Source organism: Nuphar pumila, chromosome 6 (genome assembly GCF_984573655.1).
Source record: "Nuphar pumila chromosome 6, dmNupPumi1.hap1.1, whole genome shotgun sequence".
Taxonomy (NCBI): domain Eukaryota; kingdom Viridiplantae; phylum Streptophyta; class Magnoliopsida; order Nymphaeales; family Nymphaeaceae; genus Nuphar; species Nuphar pumila.
Genome location: NC_143254.1, coordinates 101,482,447 through 101,504,387, shown reverse-complemented (window position 1 = coordinate 101,504,387; position 21,941 = coordinate 101,482,447). Strand labels below are relative to the sequence as shown.

At 37.5% G+C, this 21,941-nt stretch overlaps 1 protein-coding gene across 2 annotated transcripts; it reads left to right on the top strand.

The window, feature by feature from the left end:
* Positions 1–543: 543 nt before the first annotated feature.
* On the top strand, positions 544–21,102 carry LOC149835430 (dynamin-related protein 3A-like). 2 transcript variants are annotated; one of them, XM_090008509.1, is made up of 20 exons: positions 544–1,329; positions 1,800–2,082; positions 2,198–2,226; positions 2,329–2,430; positions 4,890–4,958; positions 5,064–5,123; positions 10,731–10,844; positions 11,064–11,112; positions 13,185–13,294; positions 13,519–13,611; positions 13,749–13,841; positions 13,948–14,085; positions 17,307–17,417; positions 17,511–17,609; positions 18,673–18,715; positions 19,028–19,179; positions 19,273–19,419; positions 19,542–19,594; positions 20,455–20,554; positions 20,668–21,102. In XM_090008509.1, exons 1-20 carry the CDS (start codon positions 958–960, stop codon positions 20,944–20,946), a joined length of 2,496 nt encoding a protein of 831 aa, XP_089864635.1. In that variant the 5' UTR covers positions 544–957; the 3' UTR covers positions 20,947–21,102. The 2 variants fall into 2 exon arrangements, with proteins under 2 accessions (XP_089864635.1, XP_089864637.1); XM_090008511.1 differs by lacking the exon at positions 20,668–21,102 and having other exon boundaries at positions 545–1,329; positions 20,455–20,563.
* Positions 21,103–21,941: the final 839 nt, after the last annotated feature.

Sequence of the window (21,941 nt, the reverse complement as noted above, 5' to 3'; positions counted from 1 at the left end):
AGAAGCATTCAAAAATCACATTTTTCATAAAAAAATACACTATCCAAAGGTTGATTCCTAGCAAATTCACCCTGCCAATAGCATACACATGGTTGAATTTGCTAAAAAATGTTGAAAATGTGCATATTTCAATTCTCATATTCTAGCTACTCTCTTTCTTGAGTCACTAAAATATGAGCACTAAAAATATGAGAACTAATGTGTGAAACGTGATTTTCATGGTTTTTTTGTTATGTTCTCTTCAATCTAATCGTACTGATGAGATCTCTCTGCTTGGTTTTTATAAAAACCTGCTCTTGAATCATTAGATTTTGATGCATAAACAAGATTTTTTTAAAGCTTTAAATAAATGACTGGTAATCATTATAAATATTTGAGCATTCAAAATTCATAATTTTTCATGAAAAATACACGATCCAATCGTTGATTCCTAGCAAATTCATCGTGCCAAGCACATAAAAAAAAAAGTAAAAAAAGTGTTTAACCACATTTCTAGTTTTCATATTCTAGTGTCTAGTATATATATATAAACATTGTGAAAGATAAAGGGGGCGGAGCCATCGCATTATTACTGACTCCCATGTCCCTACCGCCCTGCGTTCAAACAAAATATAGAACCGCAGTACCAGCAATAAAGATTCAAGCTCTTTTCTTCTCTGTCCCTCTCGTTGGAAGAGTGCTTCTAATCCCACAGAGAGAAGAGAGGGAGAGAAAGATAGAAATATTTGGGGTTGTTGCTAGTGGTAGTTTTTAAAATCATTATATCATCATCGATCGCTCTCTCTCCCACGCCCGAAAACCCCTTTTTCCTTCTTCTTCCCTCTTCTTCTCCTTCTCTCTCTTCCTTGCCTTGATTTTTGAACCCTTTAAAAGAAAAAAAGGTTGATTTTGTTACGTGCTACTAATCCTAGACTCTTCCTTCGTTCGGTGGTTGTTTTCTTGCGAAGGAAGAGATCGATGGCTGAAGGAACGAAGGTCGGGGAGGAGCAGCCTGCATCTTCTTCCCCTTATTCGTTGGGGCACTCCGTGATACCTATTGCCAATAAGTTGCAGGACATCTTCGCTCAGCTGGGGAGCGCGTCCACCATCGACCTCCCGCAGGTCGCCGTCGTTGGCAGCCAGAGCAGCGGGAAGTCGAGCGTCCTCGAGGCGCTCGTCGGGAGGGATTTCCTCCCCAGGGGTTCTGACATCTGCACACGGCGCCCCCTCGTCCTGCAGCTTGTTCACCTGCCTCGCCGCCCCGATGCCGAGGCCTCGGAGTGGGGGGAGTTCTTGCACCTGCCTGGGAGGCGGTTCACTGATTTCTCGGCAATTCGCCGCGAAATTCAGGTCAGTATCTCGACCCCTAACAGCTCTAATCCATGATTAGTCGTGTTCCAAATTCGGTCCTGTCCTTTCCTTCAGTTCCTATTTTATCATATACTTGCTGTAACAGTCATCGCAAGATAACCCATTCATCACGGACCATCTTATGTTTGTACCTAGTGATTCATCAATTGATACAAAGTTCTTGGTTTCTTTACTTTGGTTAATGGAAAGCCAGATTGATTCGAAACGCATTGCTGTGATAGTCATCGCATGATACGCGATTCATCGCTGATCATCTTATGTTTACTCCTGATGATTCATCGATTAATACAGAAGTTATTGTTTTTTGTTTACCTAAATAATGGGAAATCAAATTGATTCTTGTTGAAACGCTTTGCTTAGCCGTTTTCGAATTGATGCTCTTGATATCATAATCTCACCACTTTCTGCTAGAAAGCAATGCTAATTGTGCATGCTAATCGTCGCTGTAGGCTGAGACTGAGAAGGAGGCGGGGTCGAATAAGGGTGTCAACGACAAGCAGATTCGTCTCAAAGTTTTCTCTCCTAATGTCTTGAACATTACACTGGTAGATCTACCTGGAATAACGAAAGTTCCAGTGGGTGACCAGCCAAATGATATTGAGGCGAGGATCCGGACTATGATACTTTCATATATTAAGCACGATACCTGCATAATATTAGCGGTCACTCCCGCTAATTCGGACTTGGCTAACTCGGATGCGCTTCAGATGGCAAGAATTGCAGATCCTGATGGTACTATACGTTACTCCCATTTCACCCGATTCCTGTGTTGATTCATTGTGGTTCATTATTTTTCAAGTCATAAGTCTTGCTGTCATCTCTAACACAAAGTTATTTATATATGTAGGGTCTCGGACAATTGGTGTTATCACAAAGGTTTTGACATCACTATTTCTAGCATTTTTGTTTCTTTTTTGGTCGTTGTTTCTATACTTCTATATTCTGGAACATTGACATGGTCTTGTGTTTTGGTTTTAGCTGGATATCATGGACAGGGGTACGGATGCATGCAACTTTTTGCTTGGAAATGTGATTCCCCTTCGCCTTGGTTACATTGGTGTTGTTAATCGAAGTCAGGAGGTAACTTTGTCAGAGGATTCCTCTGCTTCAGAATATTAAATTTTGTTATATGTGCTCTTACTAGTTATGTGCATCTGTATGTAAGCTTTAAGCTCAAACATGGGTTTCCTTTGAATGTGTACTCTTTTCTAATGTAATTGTTCAGCACTCATGAGCCCTCTTCTCCTTGAAGATTGCAAGCTCTTAGAACCGGTGAAAAATGATAGTGAATAGGTTGTGGGAAGAAGAACAAGAAGGGGAAGGAACAAGGGTTCTAGAGAATGAATGAGAGGGTGTAATGGGTCTATGGCCCTTCTTGCCTTTTGTTCTGAAGTATGAGTACTCCATAATTTTAATGTAAATGCCTTTAAAACTATTTACATGACATTGTACGTGTTAGGATTGGAGAAAGCAGAGGTCAAACCTGGTCAACCAAAATATGGAAAAAAAGAACTTCATGACACTCGCCCTCAAGCTGAGATGAAAAAATCAATCATTCCCAACTTATAAGTTTATAATGTCTGCTTCTACCTACCACCTTGGTAAACACATTAGCCAATTGGTTTTGAGTTTGCATAGAGTACCTCAAATCTTTCTTTCTCAATCTTTTCTCTGATGAAATGACAATCAATCTCAATGTCTTGAGTGCATTTGTGGAGAATGCGATTATGGCTGATTTATTATCACAATTAAGTATCATGGGAAAAGACCTAGATAACCAATTCATTTAGAATCGACACGAGCCATAATCCTTCGCATGCTCCAAGTGCCATAACCCTATTATCCCACTTGCAACTCAATCTATACACATCATTTACCTTTTGTTTCTCTATGGTACAGGATTGCGACCTACAAAGGCACACAACCCAAAAACAGATCTTCTGTCATCTAAACAGTTGGTTTAATCGACCTTTGTATAGATACTGTATTTCAATGGTGATGATTTGCACATGAAATACCTTTCCTGGATTCTTCTTCAAGTACTTTGATACATGTGACGATGAGTTGGTTCATGCATGTATTGACTTAGTGGATTCAACAGGAGATCCAAACACTAGAATATCTGTTTCAGGATATTGCATATTTTTGGGCAGAAATATGATCTCATGGAGAAATAGAAAAAAAAAACTGTAGCTAGTGTATAGAAGCTGAATATAGAGTTCTTGTTGGAAATATTTTTGAAATGATATGGTTACCTGGTTTCATGAACATTGTCATATGAACAGAACATTGTGGACTTTCTATTGGTGGAATCTTGTTGTATGATGTGGATCCTCAAAATAGCGGTTTGAACTTGTGTCAATGTGCGTGGTTAAGATGCCTCTACTCGTGTAAAATTTCATTGCGCATCCACTTTCTCCTTCAGGAGCATACATTTCTTATCTAATTTGTGGGAGAGTCTACATATCTCTTATAAAGAAGATAATGGAGGTTCCGACCCAAACTTCTATGCAAGGACGCTTAATTGCTGGCATCAGGTTTTGTGATACACCAAAATAATTTGGAACTTGACACTGGTTTATTATCTTATGGCTGTAACAGTCTCTTACTCGGGGCTAGTTGTGGTGTTATGTGCCTTAATAGCGCACCTTTCCCCTGGAGAAATGAAAAAGCGAAATTTCTGGTTCACTTGGAACTTGAATGTAAAATCACGATTAGTCTGTTTTTGCTATAAGTGGATTTCAATGGGAAATTCTATCCATTCTTATGCTTGATGTCTACTGCCTGATCCAATGGAAGTTTCCTTTGTCTTGCTCTTTTTTGTTGTCAATCATGCTCATCAAAGGTGTCTTCATTTGCTATGGATTTTTCTGATATGAAATTGATGTCACTAAGTCATTTTCACATAGCATAGAGAGTAATACACTGTATAGGGCTCTCTCTGGTGATTGATTTATAGGAGCTAGAAAAACTGTATGACACTAAGATGTCCCAATCATTTAACTATATATTCTAAGTTGGGACTGGATCCCGAGTTTTTTGGTAGTACTTTACATTAGTGAAAAATGATATTTTGGCTTTGCATTTTAAGGACTAGATTATTGGTATATTGTTTCTGTAGTTTCTTTCCTGCATAACATGCAGTTCATGGGGTCTCATTATCATCTCTATTTGGAATATTTCCCATTATATTATTTAATGAATCGGTTTTGGCAAGTAGTTTATATTTGGCTGTTTGGTAGTAAAAAAAAATACACCATTCATTTCCTTACCTTTTCAACAACTACCTTTACTGACGTTCTTTTTTGGGTTTTACCATGGTATATTATTTTTTTTTCAGATTAAAAGAAAATTAAGAATGTGTCCTTTTTTTTCAAAGTCTACATAGAAATCTAATTGTAGGATGTCTGCAAAGTTTATTGCAAAGCATGCACATATAGCTTTCATTGTTATTTTTTTTATTATTTGGATTTGAAAGCATCTGAGCAATTGCTCTATTCAAATAATTGACTTTTTGACTGATGTGATATCGTTGATAGGACATCACACAAAATAGAAGCATCGCTGAAGCACTTGCCTTTGAGGAGAACTTCTTCCGTAGTCGTCCGGTATCAGTTTTGCTGCCATTCTGATTGTTGCAAGCAGTTTCATTAATGGTGATATACTTTTCAGCTTTATCTAATGTAGGTTACCAAATTTACCAATTCTGACAGGTGTATCACAACTTATCTGATCGTTGTAGCATTCCTCAATTGGCTAAGAGGTTGAATCAGGCATGAATACTTAATATTTCTGCATTCCGAAATTCCATTATGTATTTTAAATATGCATGTTGAGTCTCTGTTTTTTACTTTCACCATATGTGGTATGTGATTCACTGAAGAAACTAACTTGACTATATTGTACCTCTCCCCATGCTTTGCTTTATTGTTTTCGTGCTGGCTGTTCGCCCTGGCTATTGTGTGCTTAACATTAATTCCTTGCTTTTGATCATTAGGCTGTTCTTATTGGCAAGTTTACTAATTGAGGAAAAGGGAAATTTATTTTCTGGAGGGAAAAGATTCTTCATATAAGTAGATGTTTTTCCTTTCAAATGTGCTTGTTACCATTAGCCTACTTCACATGAATACATAGAACAGTATGTGTGGTTGTGATGCAAATACGTGAGTAGGGTGCAAATTCAGAAGAGGGATACAGAGGTGAAGAGGACAATTTGACACCTTTTGGAGGTGACCTAATCGTTGTTGTTCAACAGGAATGTACCAAAGTGCTACTGGTTCAAATCTGTACTTGCAGCTGCCTGCCTCATTAATTTTGGATGTCTTTGATAGCTTGGAATGTTATCACCTGTTCAAATACTTTCTGAAAATCATATCTTTTACATCCCTCATCTTTTTGGTTGTACTTTTATTGTCCATCTTTAGAGATAAGGTCGATCCTAGGTCAATATAATGTGTGTATTGGTTCTCTAATTCCCAGAAGGAATACAAGTATTGTGGTCCCATAACTAGAAGTTATTTGTATTCATGGATCACTTATTCATTGGAAATAAACCTTACTACATGAGGAGAAATAAGACAACCATGGGGACTCTCATCGTGCCCCATATCTTGTTGCCCTTCATTTTTACATGTGCTAATGCACAAAGAAAGGAAGCTGAAGAATGCAATAAAGACATTACCCAAGAGAGAGAAGTGTGGTAATGCTTAACCAAGCTATATCTCGATATTGAAGTCTCTCCAAATTCAGAGATTTGAGTCAATGTTTTGCTCTTGATCTGCATCCTCTAGAAAGCGAGTCTGAGGCCTTGGTTTACCACTTGCTTTCCATTATGGGAAGTATTCTTATACTGCTTTCTTATCTAGTTGTGGTCTATGCCTGTTCCTATAGTGTGAAGGTGAGACTAGCCCTTATCGTAAAGAAGCTATGATGATTGAGATGATGACTCTAGCAGGGATACGTCACATGGAAACTTCCTTTTTGCTTCCATACAATATGCCCTTATATGCTATTTTTCTGTTACAAACTTAAACTTCACCAAAATGTTTATAACCCCATATCTACAGCCGCATCTGTGCCACATGAGATTTGGTTTACCTTGCTCCTTTTGGGAAGAAGGTCGAGCGACAGAGAACAAGGTTATTTTCCAGAAAAGTATAACCATACATATGGGGAAGAACCAGGAGGCCTTTTACTCCAGATACAAAGTTAAACTTCATTCAGGTTCTTCATTTTGGCAGCCTACATATCTTGGCATTTGTTTCAGCTTGATGTGAAGAATTCATTCTTAGATGGTAACCTTCAAGTGGTTGGGTATACACAAACCTCAGTTCATTATTAGATGGAAAGAATAAAATTTAAACAGCGTGCTTGCTGTGAAAAGGTCATGTTTGGGAAGTTATTAAAGCAGTTACCCAACCTTCAAGTGGTTGGGTATACACAAACCTCAGTTCATTATTAGATGGAAAGAATAAAATTTAAACAGCAATGCGTGCTTGCTGTGAAAAGGTCATGTTTGGGAAGTTATTAAAGCAGTTACCAAATTTGTATACAAGCAAAGTTCATCAGACCACAATCTGTCTAAAAAAAGTGAAAGATAGGTGAGACATTATAAATACTCACTGTATATGTCAGCGATACTATTGTTATAGGGATGACCTTGAGTAGATCAGTTGATTAGCATGTATCTTAATAAAGTCTTTTGATATTGAAGATTTAGCAGACCTTCCCTGTTTCTCTTGTTCAGGTAACCAAGTTCAATTTGGGACTAGTAACCTTAGGAAGTACACCTTAAATCTATGACAAGGAGACTGACATTGAGCGTCAAGGCAGTAGAATGGTCCATTGAATATCATAGGTATTAAAAGAAGCTTTCAAAGGTATGGGCACTTGTCAATGACTTGTGGGCAAGCTTATATAGATCTTTAGATTCGACATTGCATATGCTGTAAATTAGGTGAGTTTCTCCGTGCATTTTGTTGAAGGATAAATATGTCCTATCAAGATTGTATAAGGGATTTTTTGCCTTTTTGCCCATATGTACGCCTTTTTTGTCATTTCTTATTTTTACAAGGGAGTAATGTCCACAGAACTTTACCCTAACATTTAATATGTAATACATGTACATGTTTGGGAATAGAATGAATGAAAAATATGGAACCCTAGTCATCTTCTCTTTCACCATTTAACATCTCTCTCTCTCTCCCCTATCTTCTTCATTTCTAGCTATTTTCTGCGGGAACAAGAGGGAAAACATTCAAAATGTAGCCTTAGGCATATTCAAGATATTCTTCTCATCTCTTCTATGCAAGTTGTGTATTGAAATCTGAAATATTTGAAAAGGACTCCACAGAAAAGAATTCATTATGTTAATAATGGGTGCCTTGTGAAAATTTGGAACTGCATAGGATGCATGTGGTTTCATGTCTACAAGGTGACTTGAAGTTTTTAAAAGCTTATGATAACTAGGGTTGTTTACATCCAAACATAATCTGTCATACACATATGAGATTTTTAAACAAGTTTTGGTAGTTGTCTTTGCCACAATTAAAGTTATGAGGCTTTTTGCCAACATCTTTGCTAATATTTCTACGGCTGTCACGTGGACACTTTTTTTTACCATGTTGGCACAACATGAAGCCGAACATGGCGGTCCAGATATTTGAGAGGCTTCGAGTACCAATTTTCCAACCTCGTTTTCATACTCCACATTCAATGCACTGAAGTATCTAGATTTAAAGATTTACATGGATGTCTATGTCACAGGGATTCGGCCAACCAGGTGCCGCACCCATGTCGATGCGACGCGGGTGCGGCACCCGGTGCGGTCAACACATGTAGGGTCATAAATGTAAAAAATTTGGACTTAAAAAAAAGCCCGATGAAATGGGCTGAGAGGAGGATTAGGGCAAAATTTTTTTGCCCTAATCCTCCCGACCTGGACGCTCGACCCGTCTCCCGACCCCGACGCTACGACCAGTCTCCTGACCCTGACGCCGGCGATGTCCTCGAGCTACCACTGAAGTCTGGTACGCATTTTCTCTCTCTCATTCTCTCCTTCAATCTCTCTCTCTCTCTCTCCTCTCGTCTCTCAATCTCTCTCTCCCCGTAATACGCTGGTTCTGCCCACTTTCTTGTTCTCAGCTCAAAATCACAGTTTTTTGGTGTTTTTTCTCACATTCAACACCATAGATGTGATATATAGGTTTTGTTTAGTGGGAACCGGCTTTTGAATCATCGGAATCTGACCTGTATACAGGTTTTTCTGGTGATTCAAGAACAGAGTTACCGGAAGCGCCTAGCTAAAAGGGGAAGCGCGCTTCCCCGAAGCGCGCTTCGGAAGCGCGAAACGTCGCGCTTCCGAAGCGTGGGGGGAAGCGTCCCCCTTTTTTGGGAAGCGCGCTTCCCTTTAATGGGGGACGCGTTTCCCTTTAATGGGGGACGCGCTTCCCTTTAATGGGAAGCGCGCTTCCCCAACGCTTCCCCCACGCTTCCCCCTCGCTTCCCCCACGCTTCCCCCTCGCTTCCCCTGTTTTTTCAAATTTTTTGTATTTTTTATTTTTTATTTTTATTTTTTTCGCTTCCCCCTCGCTTCCAAGACGCTTCCTGGGTCGCTTCCGAGACGCTTCCTAGGTCGCTTCCGAGACGCTTCCCGAATCGCTCCTAAGTGGTCCCACGCTTCCCCGCTTCCTAAAATTTTGAAAGTGCCTCGCTTCCCGCTCCCGCTTCCCGTATCGCTTCCCGCTCCCGCTTCCTCAACTGGCAACCATGTTCAAGAATCAAAATCAATGGCTATGAAGTATGAAGGTATCAGTTTTTTTTTCTCATAAAAAAATATTTTTTCATCAAAAAATCATGATCCAAGAGTCGATTCTCACTAAATTGAGCATGCTAAACACATCTAATGGTTCAGATCTATCATAAGACACTTCAAACTATGGGGCAGAATGGGGCAAAACGAGAAATGAGGCCTAATATGTTCAGTTCTCACATATATATATATATATATAATTTTTTATATGTTTGCCCTCCCGCACCCAAGTTATTTTAAAGTGATGCATCGCCACACCCGCACCCATGTGACATAGATGGATGTTGATTGGTCAGTTCTCTTAAAGATCATGTGCCTAGTTTGGGATGATTTACTTCCGTTGGATACAACCTCGTAGCTTGGAAGAGTAAGAAACAAACGATAGTTGCATCATGTGCCAATGCTGAGAAAGGGTCATGGCACTAGGGGCATGTGAATGCCTAGAGTTAAAGAACATCCTTGAAAAGCTTGGGTTGACAATCAAATTTCCCATGAGCTTGTTTGGAGGTAAAGAATTAGCAGTCTGTGTTGCTTCTAATATAGTGCCTTGTAAAAAAACCACATTGACATTGATTATCATTACATTTGAGAGAAGTTTGCAAAAAGGGTCATGAATATTTCAAGACTGATATCTTCACTAAAGATGTTGGAAAATCTACAGTACTTGAGATTTTGTACAAGTTACAAATATTAGGTACTTTTTCTTCAACTCGAGGAGGAGAGGGAGGGGTGGGGGGGGGGGAGTTGAAATAGTAGTTTTTATTCTGCACAATTACACCAACCCTTTCTTCTATTTGGCCAAGGGTTGTAGTGGCAATATTTTTACTGTTTACATGGACATTTTTGTCTTCTATTTGAGTTCATGTAATATATATATATATATATATTGAATAAGTAATTATATATATGTATGTCTGTATATATATATATATATATATATATATATATATATATATATATATATATATATATATATATATATATATATATATATATATATATATATATGTGTGTGTGTGTGTGTGTGTGTGTGTGTGTGTGTGTGTATTTCTTTGAATGGTCAATGGCTTGATTATTGCTCCAAATCTCTCTTCTTTTTGTCTTCAATCTTACCATTTCCTCTTCAATTCTGCTGGCTTGCTCTCCGTCTTTCCCAGAAAAAAAAATCCTATTTTTAACCGATGCATACATATGGAAAGGAAATCCCAGAGTATCTTGATGATATTTAGAGAGCAATCTGCCATGGCACGTATATGGGTAAGCCCACATCTAAATTGCCATTGTTGTTTGGTTGCCTTTTGTTAGGAATTATTTTAGTCATGACATTGTTAGATATTATCTATTCACTGACCTGGCTGCTGAAAATAATCTGGTCTTATTTTGGTGGGTCTGCTGTTCATGGTATGATCTTTTTGTTATTTCAGTTGCACTCGATGTTTTCTATTTTCAAGGCGCCTGCTTTGTACTTGCTTTGTCTGAGATATGATTATAGGCTTTCGAGCTATGAATCAAAATATATGTTTAAATTCTACTGTATAATAATCACTTATTTATTGATGTGAATTTCCAGATACTGGTGCTACATATTAGAACTGTTCTTCCAGGATTGAAGGCTCGGTTGAATGCCCAAATGGTTGCTGTTGTAAAAGAACTAAGCACCTATGGGGAAATAACAGAGAGTAAAGTATGTATGACAGTTTTTTTACATCTAATGTGCTTTATTTGCACTAGTATGAGAAATAGACACCTTTAGAAATTCAGAATGAACAATGTAACATGGTTTTTCTTATTTTATGTGTTGTCAATGTTGTCTATGGCAATTATTTCATGTGTGGCCTATAAACTTGTAGCATTAATAGAGGATTTACTACTTAACGCTGATATATTTATCTCATATGAATAGGCTGGTCAAGGAGCTCTTTTGTTGAACATCCTTACAAAGTACTGTGAAGGTAAAATTAGGCATGGGCTATGATGTTGGTTCAGTCTTTTTCTTTCCTTTTTTTTCATCATCTATTATATCTTTGACACCCAGATCTTTGTTAACTTCTATATCAATTTCACGTGCGCACAAGCACACCCACATTCAAGATGCATTGTATATTTTTTGCAGTTCTTGACATGATTCTTAATGGTAATATTTAAACTGGTTTGAGGATTTTGATTCCAGAAAAGTAATTTTGTGTTTTTGTTTGTGTCTAATATCTTATCCTTAATTTTTGTGTGTGTTTGTGTTAAATGTCTTATTCTTGAAGCTTTCAGTTGATGGCAAAGTTGAAATAAGATATATCATAGCGGAATCATAAGGTTTGGGTGCACTTGTCAAGAGAAGCGGATTGATTTCTAGGATGAATAACTTTTACCTTTATTACCATTATATATAGAATCACTAGAATATGAAAACTAGAAATATGTGCATTTCCAACATTTTTTTTGTAAATCCAACTATGTGGATGTACTTGGCATGGTGAATTTGCTAGGAATCAACTGTTGGATAGTGTATTTTCGATGAAAAATGCGATTTTTGAATGCTTGAATATTTATGATGATTATGAGCCATTGATTTTAAAGCCTTAAATAAATCTTGTTTATGCATCAAAATTGGATGATTCAAGAGCAGGTTCTTATAAAACCAAGCATGTAGATCACATCCTTACGGTTAGATTCAAGAGAAAAGAACAAAAAATTCATGACAATCGCGGTTCACACATTAGTTCTCATATTCTTTGCATGTTTGACCCTCCAAATGTGATCTACATGTTTGGTTTAGTGGAAACGGGCCCTTGGATCATGTTTTTCCAGCGTGTAGATTGGTTTTTCTAGGGGTTGAAAAATCAATGGCCTACAAATGTGCCAAATTTTCACCTCTCAAAAGATTGTATTTTCATGCCGAAAAATATGATTCATGGGTCGATTATACTATTTTGACCATGCAATGTGGTCAGATTTGGTCAAAACAACTTGCTCTTATGAGTTTCAACTAGGAGATTTAGAACCCACAAGTGTGGCCAATATTTTTCATATATATATATATATACATATTATATGAAAAAATAGAAAAATGTACTATATTACATTTACCAAAAGATACTCTTTATATGAAGTTGTAGCACTGTCGATAGTAACTAAAAGTATGCTATTATGTTAAAGATATAAAATTAACTAACAGTTAATAATCAAAAGTATATGGTTAACATTGAAAGCTTTTGATCCTGAGTGACTACATGTTGGTTGGATCATAAAATGGATAAAATGGGTCAGGTGAAGTCTGAAATTCAGTTGACCTGTGCCCGAAGTGCCCAATTACCAGTATGGGTATGAGTTATGACATAGGTATGGGGGACTGGTAAAAAGACCCAGGCTTAGACATGGTAGGCATACCACCTGGTATTGTTCTTTCATCATTTAGTCATGAAACCTGCAAATAAGGTTTGTAATATGTGAGGCCCATAACTGGGCACACTAGTCAATGCCGGGTTGAAGAAGGCCATGCTCAATTTTTGGCCCCACCTGACATGTATGGGATGTTGAAGGTGACAAGGCCCTTGCTGCATAGCCAACTCACCTAGATGCACACAATGGTCACCCTGGGTCTCATAGTCAGCATTTTTGATGGAGTTGCGTCAATTAGGTATAGATGCTTGGGAGTATGGAATGTAAAAATGGTTACAGCATCCAAATATTTGAATTTTCTCTCTTTGATCTTTTGAGAATTACAATACACCTCTAATATGTACTAAGTTATTCCTATCAAGGATGTCTAAGATCTGCATATATCCTTAAGATACATTAACATAATATTATAAGAAACTAATGGACCATCAAATTACTTGGGGTGTTAGCATCAGAGTCACAGTTGACCTACTGGACGGGCAGTTAACAATTTCTAAATAGCAGCCACATCACTTCCTTACCTTTGTCTGGTTGATTATCTCATAACCAGGTATTTAAAATGTTGATTACTTTTTTCTATTTAACTGCTAATTTTTTCATTGTCGTTTCCACTCCACAAATGTGTTTGCAGCTTTTTCATCAATGGTTGAGGGAAAAAATGAAGAGATGTCAACTTCTGAGCTATCTGGAGGAGCAAGGATCCATTACATTTTCCAGTCAATCTTTGTTAAGAGTTTGGAGGTTTATATTCTCTCTTCTTGTGGTGCTTTTACGTAAATTCAAATATTGTATTGCTTTTGAGTTTGTTTACATTTATAGTGGTCAGCTAACATGTTTTCCAAGATTTCATCCACGTTCCTTCTTCCCATTGGTAGTCTTGCTAGTCACCACTTTTGAGGCTCTATTGTTATCTGAGGCTCTATAATAATCAATCAAGTGAAAAACTTTGTTGAATCCTCTTGCAGGAAGTTGATCCTTGTGAAGATCTGAGTGATGAAGATATCCGAACTGCCATTCAAAATGCAACAGGCCCAAAAAATGCTTTATTTGTACCAGAGGTAAATCTTATGATCTTGTTGTAAGGCTGTTTGCATATTTTATTTGCTTATGTTGAAAACCTTGGATCATTTAATCTTGAAAGTCCACCATCCAAGTTCACCTAATTTTTAATATTATGTTCTGTTGACAAATTCAGATTCCTTTCGAAGTTTTGGTTAAACGGCAGACTGCACGTCTTTTGGACCCAAGCCTACAATGTGCAAGATTTATTTATGATGAGCTAATCAAGGTTCTGTGATGCCTGTTGTTTATTTCCATATATTGGGAAGGTAACACTGAAATACTCATTTCTGTGAACAGAGTTTTATTTGTATGTGCGTTGCCTCTTTTTACAGATGAGTCATCGCTGTCATGCTGTTGAACTGAAAAGATTTCCTGTTTTGAGGCGGCGCATGGAGGAAGTGATTGGAAAGTTTTTACGTGAAGGCCTAAAGCCTGCTGAGACAATGATAGGACATATTATTGAAATGGAGGTATCTTAACCCAGTATCTTAATTATGTGAGATTTTTACATTTGTTATGCACTGTGCTTGAAAGAAATTCAATGAGAAAATTTTGATCTTTGCTGCCTTCGTGCCCTAACTTCTATCATTCACTACAAAATTTGAAATGCTTACTATTAACTACTCATTGAGCTAAGTTGGCGAATCTTCTATTGCAAAAACTGGTAGGCTTTTTGAATTGGATGGGAAAGTTCATCTTTGGTCAATAATGCCAAAGTTAACAGAAGTACCTGCTAGCATGCTACTTATATCTATATATATATATATGAGAAGGTGGTTGCTGCTAACCACTTTTCTAGCTATTCGCCATGCTAACCGGGATTTCAAAGGGTTTTCCATGTTTTTCTTAAATCTGGCCACACATGCGTTCTACATGCTTGTTTTTGTAGGAATAGACTCTTGGATCATCCGATTCCGATACACAGGCAGGCTTTTATAAGGTTTAAAAACTCATCTGTCTAAGATTTTCCTAAATATTCAGGGCTTAAAAAATCATGTTTTTCATCGAAAAAACATGATCCAAGTGTTGTTTCCTAGTAAATCGACTGTGCCAAACACATCTGTGTAATACATGGGGAAAACCCTTTGAAAGCCCGGTTAGCATGGCGGTTAGCTAGAAAAGTGGTTAGCAGCTATCACCTCTCTCTCTCTCTCTCTCTCTCTCTCTATATATATATATATATATATATATATATATATATATATATATATATATATATATATAGAGAGAGAGAGAGAGAGAGAGAGAGAGAGAGAGAGAGAGAGAGAGAGAGAGAGAGAGAGAGAGTATATGGTGGTTCTGGACCATGATATCATATGATGGTCTATGTGACATAGATATAGCTGCAGATACAAGGATACTTCATTTTTTAATGAAGGGACGATACAGGGGCCAAAATGGAATATTCGTGTTACATAGATGATGGTACACACACCATGGATCTAGCCAACAAATGTTGGATCTATCCCTACAGATGTGTTTAACATGGTTTATTTACTATATCAACAGGTAATTTTTTTCCTTTTTTTTTTCCTGGATAGGCAACCATACCTGTGGGTATTGAAAGTCATGACGTCCCAGCATATGGGATGTTCACAATCCCCTCCAACCATATGAGCAGAGCCTCGTGCAGCAGGTTTTTTCATAGTTAATATACCGTAAGATTCAATTTATAAGATGGTGAAAATTTGAAGGCTCACAATTCATGAATATAACAATGTTATTTATAAATAGCTCAAAACATCATGTCAGAACCAACTTCAACATATGACAATTGCAAATAGGACATGCTAAACATGATCCAAAGATTTGTTTTTGCTTTTATCATATCTATGTGAATCAATTGTATACCACCATAAGTTATGGTGGTTCAGTTTTATATATATATATATATATATATATATATATATACACACACACACACACACACACACAATGCACGACCATTTGTGCATTGTAATATCATGCACAAGTGATTTTAGGACAGAATATACCCTTCAAAGTAGCCTTTTTAAAAATTTTACATTGTTTTTTTGTCAATGTTCTGTTAATTAATTTAACGCACAATGACCATTCTATCCTTAAAAATGTTCTACAGGAACTCTAACCTCCCTCCTCCGTTTACCCATTAGTTGCCCACCAGAACTTGCCAAAAACCACGCCATCTGTTCTGTCAATCTCTGACACACCGTACTCCTTATCTCTTTCATCTTTTCTGGGTCTTAAAGAATAAGAGGAAGAATGGAATATCGGATTGAAAATGATGGTGGAAATCCCACTCTTCATAAAATGACAACGGACATGCTTGCTCGGCTTCCATTAAATCGTGGATGAGATTTTAGTGTGAAACATCAGGCAACCGGTAGGTGAATAGTAGAGAAATCAGGGAAGGGTTTGTGGGGTTTCCAAGAAGAACAGAATGGTTAGGGAAATGACAAAAAACCAGCATAAAAATTAAAGGTCACTTTTAAGGGGCATATGTTGTCTTAAAACCACTTGTGCATGATATTACAATGCACAAACAGTTGTGCATTGTAACACTTCCCATATATATATATATATATATATATATATATATAGAGAGAGAGAGAGAGAGAGAGAGAGAGAGAGAGAGAGAGAGAGAGAGAGTCTAATATCATTCTGCCTCCATTAGTTGATACTTTAAGGAGGTTACCTAGAATGGAAGAACAAAAATTGATCCATGAAGGCTCAATTGCTGAAGCGCTTCTCATGTTCTGGGTTTGTTTAGATAACGAAGACCTGGTTCTAGGATATGTTTCAGGGAGGATATGGCTGAGTTTTATACGAATGCTACTAGGAGATGAGGTTAAAATCGAAGTCAGCTGTTATGATTCAACAAGGGGGACATAATTTATAGATTTAGCAATACAAATTCAAACGATTAGGTATTTTCAATTTTGATGGGGATAAATTTTGAGGCTTAAACATTAACTTAACATTAAAGAGACTTATCTTCTTTCAAAGAGTGCATTTGTATTTTAAGGAACAACAATTACGAAAACAAGAGCCTCTGTTTGTAAGCTCTGTGAAAAATGTCAACTGGTTTGTAGGTGAGGACTAATTATAGTGTGTGTATAATAGATATATATGTCTTATAGGGTAATATTCAAAAACCCACTGAACTTGACCCACCAAAGTTTTGACAGTTTTCAAATTGCACCTCAATTTTTGTCACTTTTAAGCAAAATATCACCATTTCTCTACCATTTTTAGTTTAATCATGGGGTTGATGTTGAGCATAGAAGTAATATTACCATGTTACTCCCTTAAAGATGTATCTATGTTTTTTTTCTTTGAGGTCACTTTTTATGTTGTGGCGCTGCATGCTGGGCATGAAGCTCCACTTATGCTGACCACCCATCTTCTTGGGATGGACGCTGAGCCCATCTCGAGAGTCTCTCTGGATGGCTGTCAAACAGGGAGCTGCATGCCTAACATGTGGCAACATTGCTTAAAAAGTGTTTTTATTTATGATCAGCAATAATTTATTTTTCTACCCTTAAGAATATTGAATGTTCATTGTCATCAAGTGTCAAAGATTACTACAGCAAAGCAAGTTAATGGAACATTGTTGCTGATATGTTTATCTGAAACAAAGGTTCTCTCTCTTAGATATTATTGACACACAATTGCAAATTCTTATGGATCTAACAAGTGGTTCAATTCACAGATGGATTACATAAATACTTCACACCACAATTTTATTGGTGGAAGCAAGGCGGTGGAAGTTGCAGTACAGCAGCTGAGAACTCCGAGGCTGTCTACCACTTTGAAATCAAAGGTCTTCTTTACGTTGTACTTGTCTTTGTAGTGTTGTTTTGATGTGCTACAAATGAATATTACAGGGTCCTGAGAATTTTTAGTGCATGTCCAGGAAGTTATTGATTCTGAAAGGTTGATTCTATCAGAAAAGAGTCAGAAATCTCGGGCCATTCTAGCTAGATCTGTTGCAAATGGAGTTATTCAAGAGCAGGTGGCAACTGTTACATTCATGATTTGTTGCTTCTCTGGTGCCATCTGATTGACATCTTTCTAAAGTTTGGTTTTTACCATATCAATTGGGTTCAGCTTTCCAATTCTGAATTTGTCAATTTGGAAGTTTCCTTCTCAGATGACTTTCAGGATTGAAACCATGTTACCAGGGTACATCAACTTGGCCTATGTATTAGTGTTGAATGTTGATAAGACAGACCGACATGACAAAGGACACAACATGACACAGTCAAAGATGTCTCAGACATCCATTTGACTGTGTCTCACCGTGCCAGTCCACTTTTAGATGCGGTCATCACTTAGGGCCCGTTTGCATGTCACAGAAAAGGCTCTCTTTCCGTGGTAAAGAAGCCTTTTCTGTGCGATCCACCCACATCAGAAAGATGTGGTACATTCAAACAGAGGAAGTTTCTTCTGCCCATAAAACTCCCCATCCACCAACATGTTTCCACGCTTCACCCTCATTTACAGCAGAAACAAAGTCGGACGGGGGTGGTCGGACTTTGTTTCCGCTGTAACACTCTCCATGCTATTTAATGCACGGAGAGTGTTACCGTGACACACAAATGCCCCCTTAGGGTGATGTTTTTTTTTAATTTATAACCCGAAGAAACCACACCTGGCACGAAGACCTGGTCACGCTGGCTGAACCTGCCATACCTACAGTTGTGCCAGCTTTTTAAAACTGCCCATCTAGCAGCCAAGGCCCCACCCCACTATGACAACCCCCCTTGGGGCACCTTAGGGTGATGTTAAAAATGTAAGGTTCAAATCAAAGAATCACACACACACACACACATACACACACATACACACACATACAAACTATCTTTTGCAGCCTTTGTCATCGGGACATGGGTATAGGGGCATGGGAGGGAGTGCTTGTGTACACCATTGTTATCATAATTGAATTATGATAATGATTATTTAGTGGCTGACAATGATAAATTGGTCAATGCAAGTACTGGAATTCTTACATGTAAATTGTGTGTCTTGAATCATTTGAGATTCTTATTATTGGGAATTTTGTTGGTTGATTGCAGGGAATTCGACCAATTGCAAACAATGAGAGACCTGGTTCTGCTGGTAATGCTGAATTACATCAAATTTTTGAATGCATTGCCTTTTTGCATAAGATTATGGACTTGTAAATGATCATGATGAAAATCAATGTTTATTTAACCTTTCCTGGAATTTGGTTTATGGTAACCTTTCGTTCCCTGTAAAAAAGAAAACTGCACTATTAAAAGAATGTTGCATTTAACATTTTACTGTTTTGGAAATTAGTTTTCTATGTTGCAACTAAGGTGCTTAGTTTGGCATTTGCTGCTTGATCTACGAAATCTGGTAAGAATCTAAAGCCCATTTTGAATATTAGTCTAATTTCCTATTCGGCAGGTGTTTCTTCTTCTTCTAGTTCAATATGGGGCATTTCATCAATATTTGGAGGGAGTGATCACCGGACAACTGCAAAAGAAAGCTCTGTGAACAAATCTTATAATGAAGCTTCCAGCGTGGAAAATATGGTATCCATGATCCAATTGAAAGAGGTAACAACAGTATACAGTTAGTGCATGATTAATTTTCCATCCATTGAATGTCTATATGTGGTCTTATAGTTATGGTTTGCTATCTATTTGCAGCCACCTCTGGTATTAAGGCCTTCTGAGGCAGAGACTGAGCATGAGTCCATTGAGATAGCTGTCACTAAATTGCTGTTGAAATCTTATTATGACATTGTTAGGAAAAACATTCAAGATCTGGTTCCAAAAGCCATCATGCACTTTCTGGTAAGAACTTGTTTGATGGTCTGCTGATTCCAGGCATAGTTTGTCTGTTTTCTATGTACTATTTTAGTCCAGTCTGTCACATATAGCTTCCTTTCTTAAAGAATGAGTTTTTTCTCTCATAGGTTAACCATGCAAAAAGGGACCTGCACAGTGTTTTCATACAGAAATTGTACAGGTAATATTTCTCTGTACCATAGTTTGTTGACAGGAGCTGTTTTGTTCCACTGAAATTAATTTCCTTATTTTTTATCGTACAATAAGCATGTTTGTTGTCATTTCTGCTAGTTCTGAATGTGTTTACTGTAAATTTTAAATGTGTATACATGAAAAACATGGCTTTAAGAGTCGCACCTCTTAAGTCAACTCAGCTTTCCAAGTGTCTGCTTTGGACCTGTGCAGTTGGGAACTGGCATCTTTTAAGCCATTCAGTGCAGATGTGGTCATTTTTTCTTATAATAGATGGTCGGCTTGGTAGAGTTCTTTTCAACATAGAACATGATATGTCATGTTGAAGCTTCTGAATAGACAGCTCTTTTCTTCCTATCCTTGTCCTGTCTTCTGGTGTCAATTCCAGGAATGTCAGTTGCAAAGATGGATTTCTTTAGGGAGATGTGGTTGTACTGATTTGGGGTTTATCCTGTGATTCGGTCATTTTTAAAACAGTTTCTTATTAATATTCTACATTTCAAAATATAAAGTCACATTGTCTTGTGCTATTGCCTGTTTGTCTTCACATAATTTCTTTCATTGTGTTTGATGTTTGAGCCATGGCCTCGACTTTGGATCTGTGACAGAAATTCTCACTTGCCACATTATATAATGCTGAAACTGCTTTACATTATACCATGCATGCTAAAATACATGCATAAGAATTTCTAAACATGTACATGCACGTATCATGGAGTGAGAAAACCTCGTTGTGCATGGACGGACATTCATATATAAGCTGAATGTGTAAACGAAAAGGGACCACAGATACCTTATCATTGAGTGATGGCTCCCCTCTCCATGCTAACATTGTCTTGTATTAATCAGGGAAAACCTATTTGAAGAAATGCTACAAGAGCGTGAAGAGGTAGCAACCAAAAGAAAACAATGTCGGGAGATGCTCCATGTTTTGCAACAAGCTGTTTGGGTGAGTTGAAGCCTGTGTATTGTTTGTACAAGATCTCTGTTTAGGTTTATTATTCTTCAATTTCTGCCTGAAGCCATTTGGCATTCTGTTTTCATCTGATTGTTGGTTGTCAGACATTGGATGAATTGCCACTGGAAGCTGAAATGATTCCTAAAGGTCCAAGTTCTGCCATGGATGCGACAACCGGTTTGCCGAGGATACAGGGGCTTCCTTCTTTCTATTCAGTTTCAAATGGTGATATCAGTTCATCATCATACACATCATCGCCGAAGAATCCAAGATCTCGAAAGTCCTCTCACTCTGGAGAGCAGCCATCACCACTAAACGCCACAAATGGTGGTGGTTACCAACATGCAGTACTTGGGGCAGGTTACCCAACAATTGAAACATGAGCAAGTTTAAACTATTGTTTTTTGAGTTCAAACTTGTTTCAGGGTAGCAAGTATATATACATCGGGCGATTGATGGGGTTATATAGTTTCCTTGCAGAATGTAGGAAAATCACATATTCTTTTAATAAATAAATTGTCATGTCTTTTGGATCAACATCTGCGAGAGTACTCGAAATGCTAAACTCACTGTTATAAATAAAATTGTAGGACAGCACAAGCGTAGGTGGAGCGATGATTTGAGTTATATGGCAAGATAAATGTGTATTTCATATTCAACTGACATTATCAGAGTTTCTTGGATGATGGGTGTTGTGACTTGAGCTGTTCATTATATTTTTTTGCCAACAGACCAATACAAGTTTTAACCTGTTAAATAATACGTAATCAGTTGGCACACACAAAGCACTTGTCATATAGAGTTGCTGCCACGTTCAAACGTATGGAAAATTTCTCACAAATGGAACTTCATTTCGTGGTTGATTTTCAAATCATCTTGAATTTTGTATAACCGGCCCATGATATTGGCCAAGGTTTGGATTTGATTTGGGTTGCCATATAACTAATAAAAAGAAAAGAAAATGACTACTGTTGTAAAATGATGTGATTTGGAAAATGCTTCACAATTTGTTGAAATCTTTCTCATTCCAAAATATTTGATTATAGATTTTTTAAGAATATTTTACCCTTTGAACAAGCAAAATTGTTGATGTTTGCATGATAGATACCCTGTTTGAAGGTCACAACATCTCAATAAAAAGGAGATTCACATGATTCGTGAACCTGATGCAATTTGTATGAAGTATTTGCGAACATGGCCAACTTGAATTTCAATACAAGAGACTTGCACATGAAATGCACAAATTTTTTGAGATTCGCAAGCTGAATACAAACTTTCTAGAATTTAAAAGTTTGATCTTAGCAGGTTCACTCCATACATTTGTGACAATCCTAACATTCGCTCAGATGTCATGCAAACCTCTAAATATAAACTTGTT

Coding starts and splice junctions, on each gene's coding strand:
- LOC149835430 (XM_090008509.1), top strand. CDS start 958: ATGGCTGAAGGAACGAAGGTCGGGGAGGAGCAGCCTGCATCTTCTTCC. Junction 10,845..11,063: donor GGGAAATAACAGAGAGTAAA/GTATGTATGACA, acceptor TCATATGAATAG/GCTGGTCAAGGAGCTCTTTT. Junction 19,595..20,454: donor TTCATACAGAAATTGTACAG/GTAATATTTCTC, acceptor TGTATTAATCAG/GGAAAACCTATTTGAAGAAA.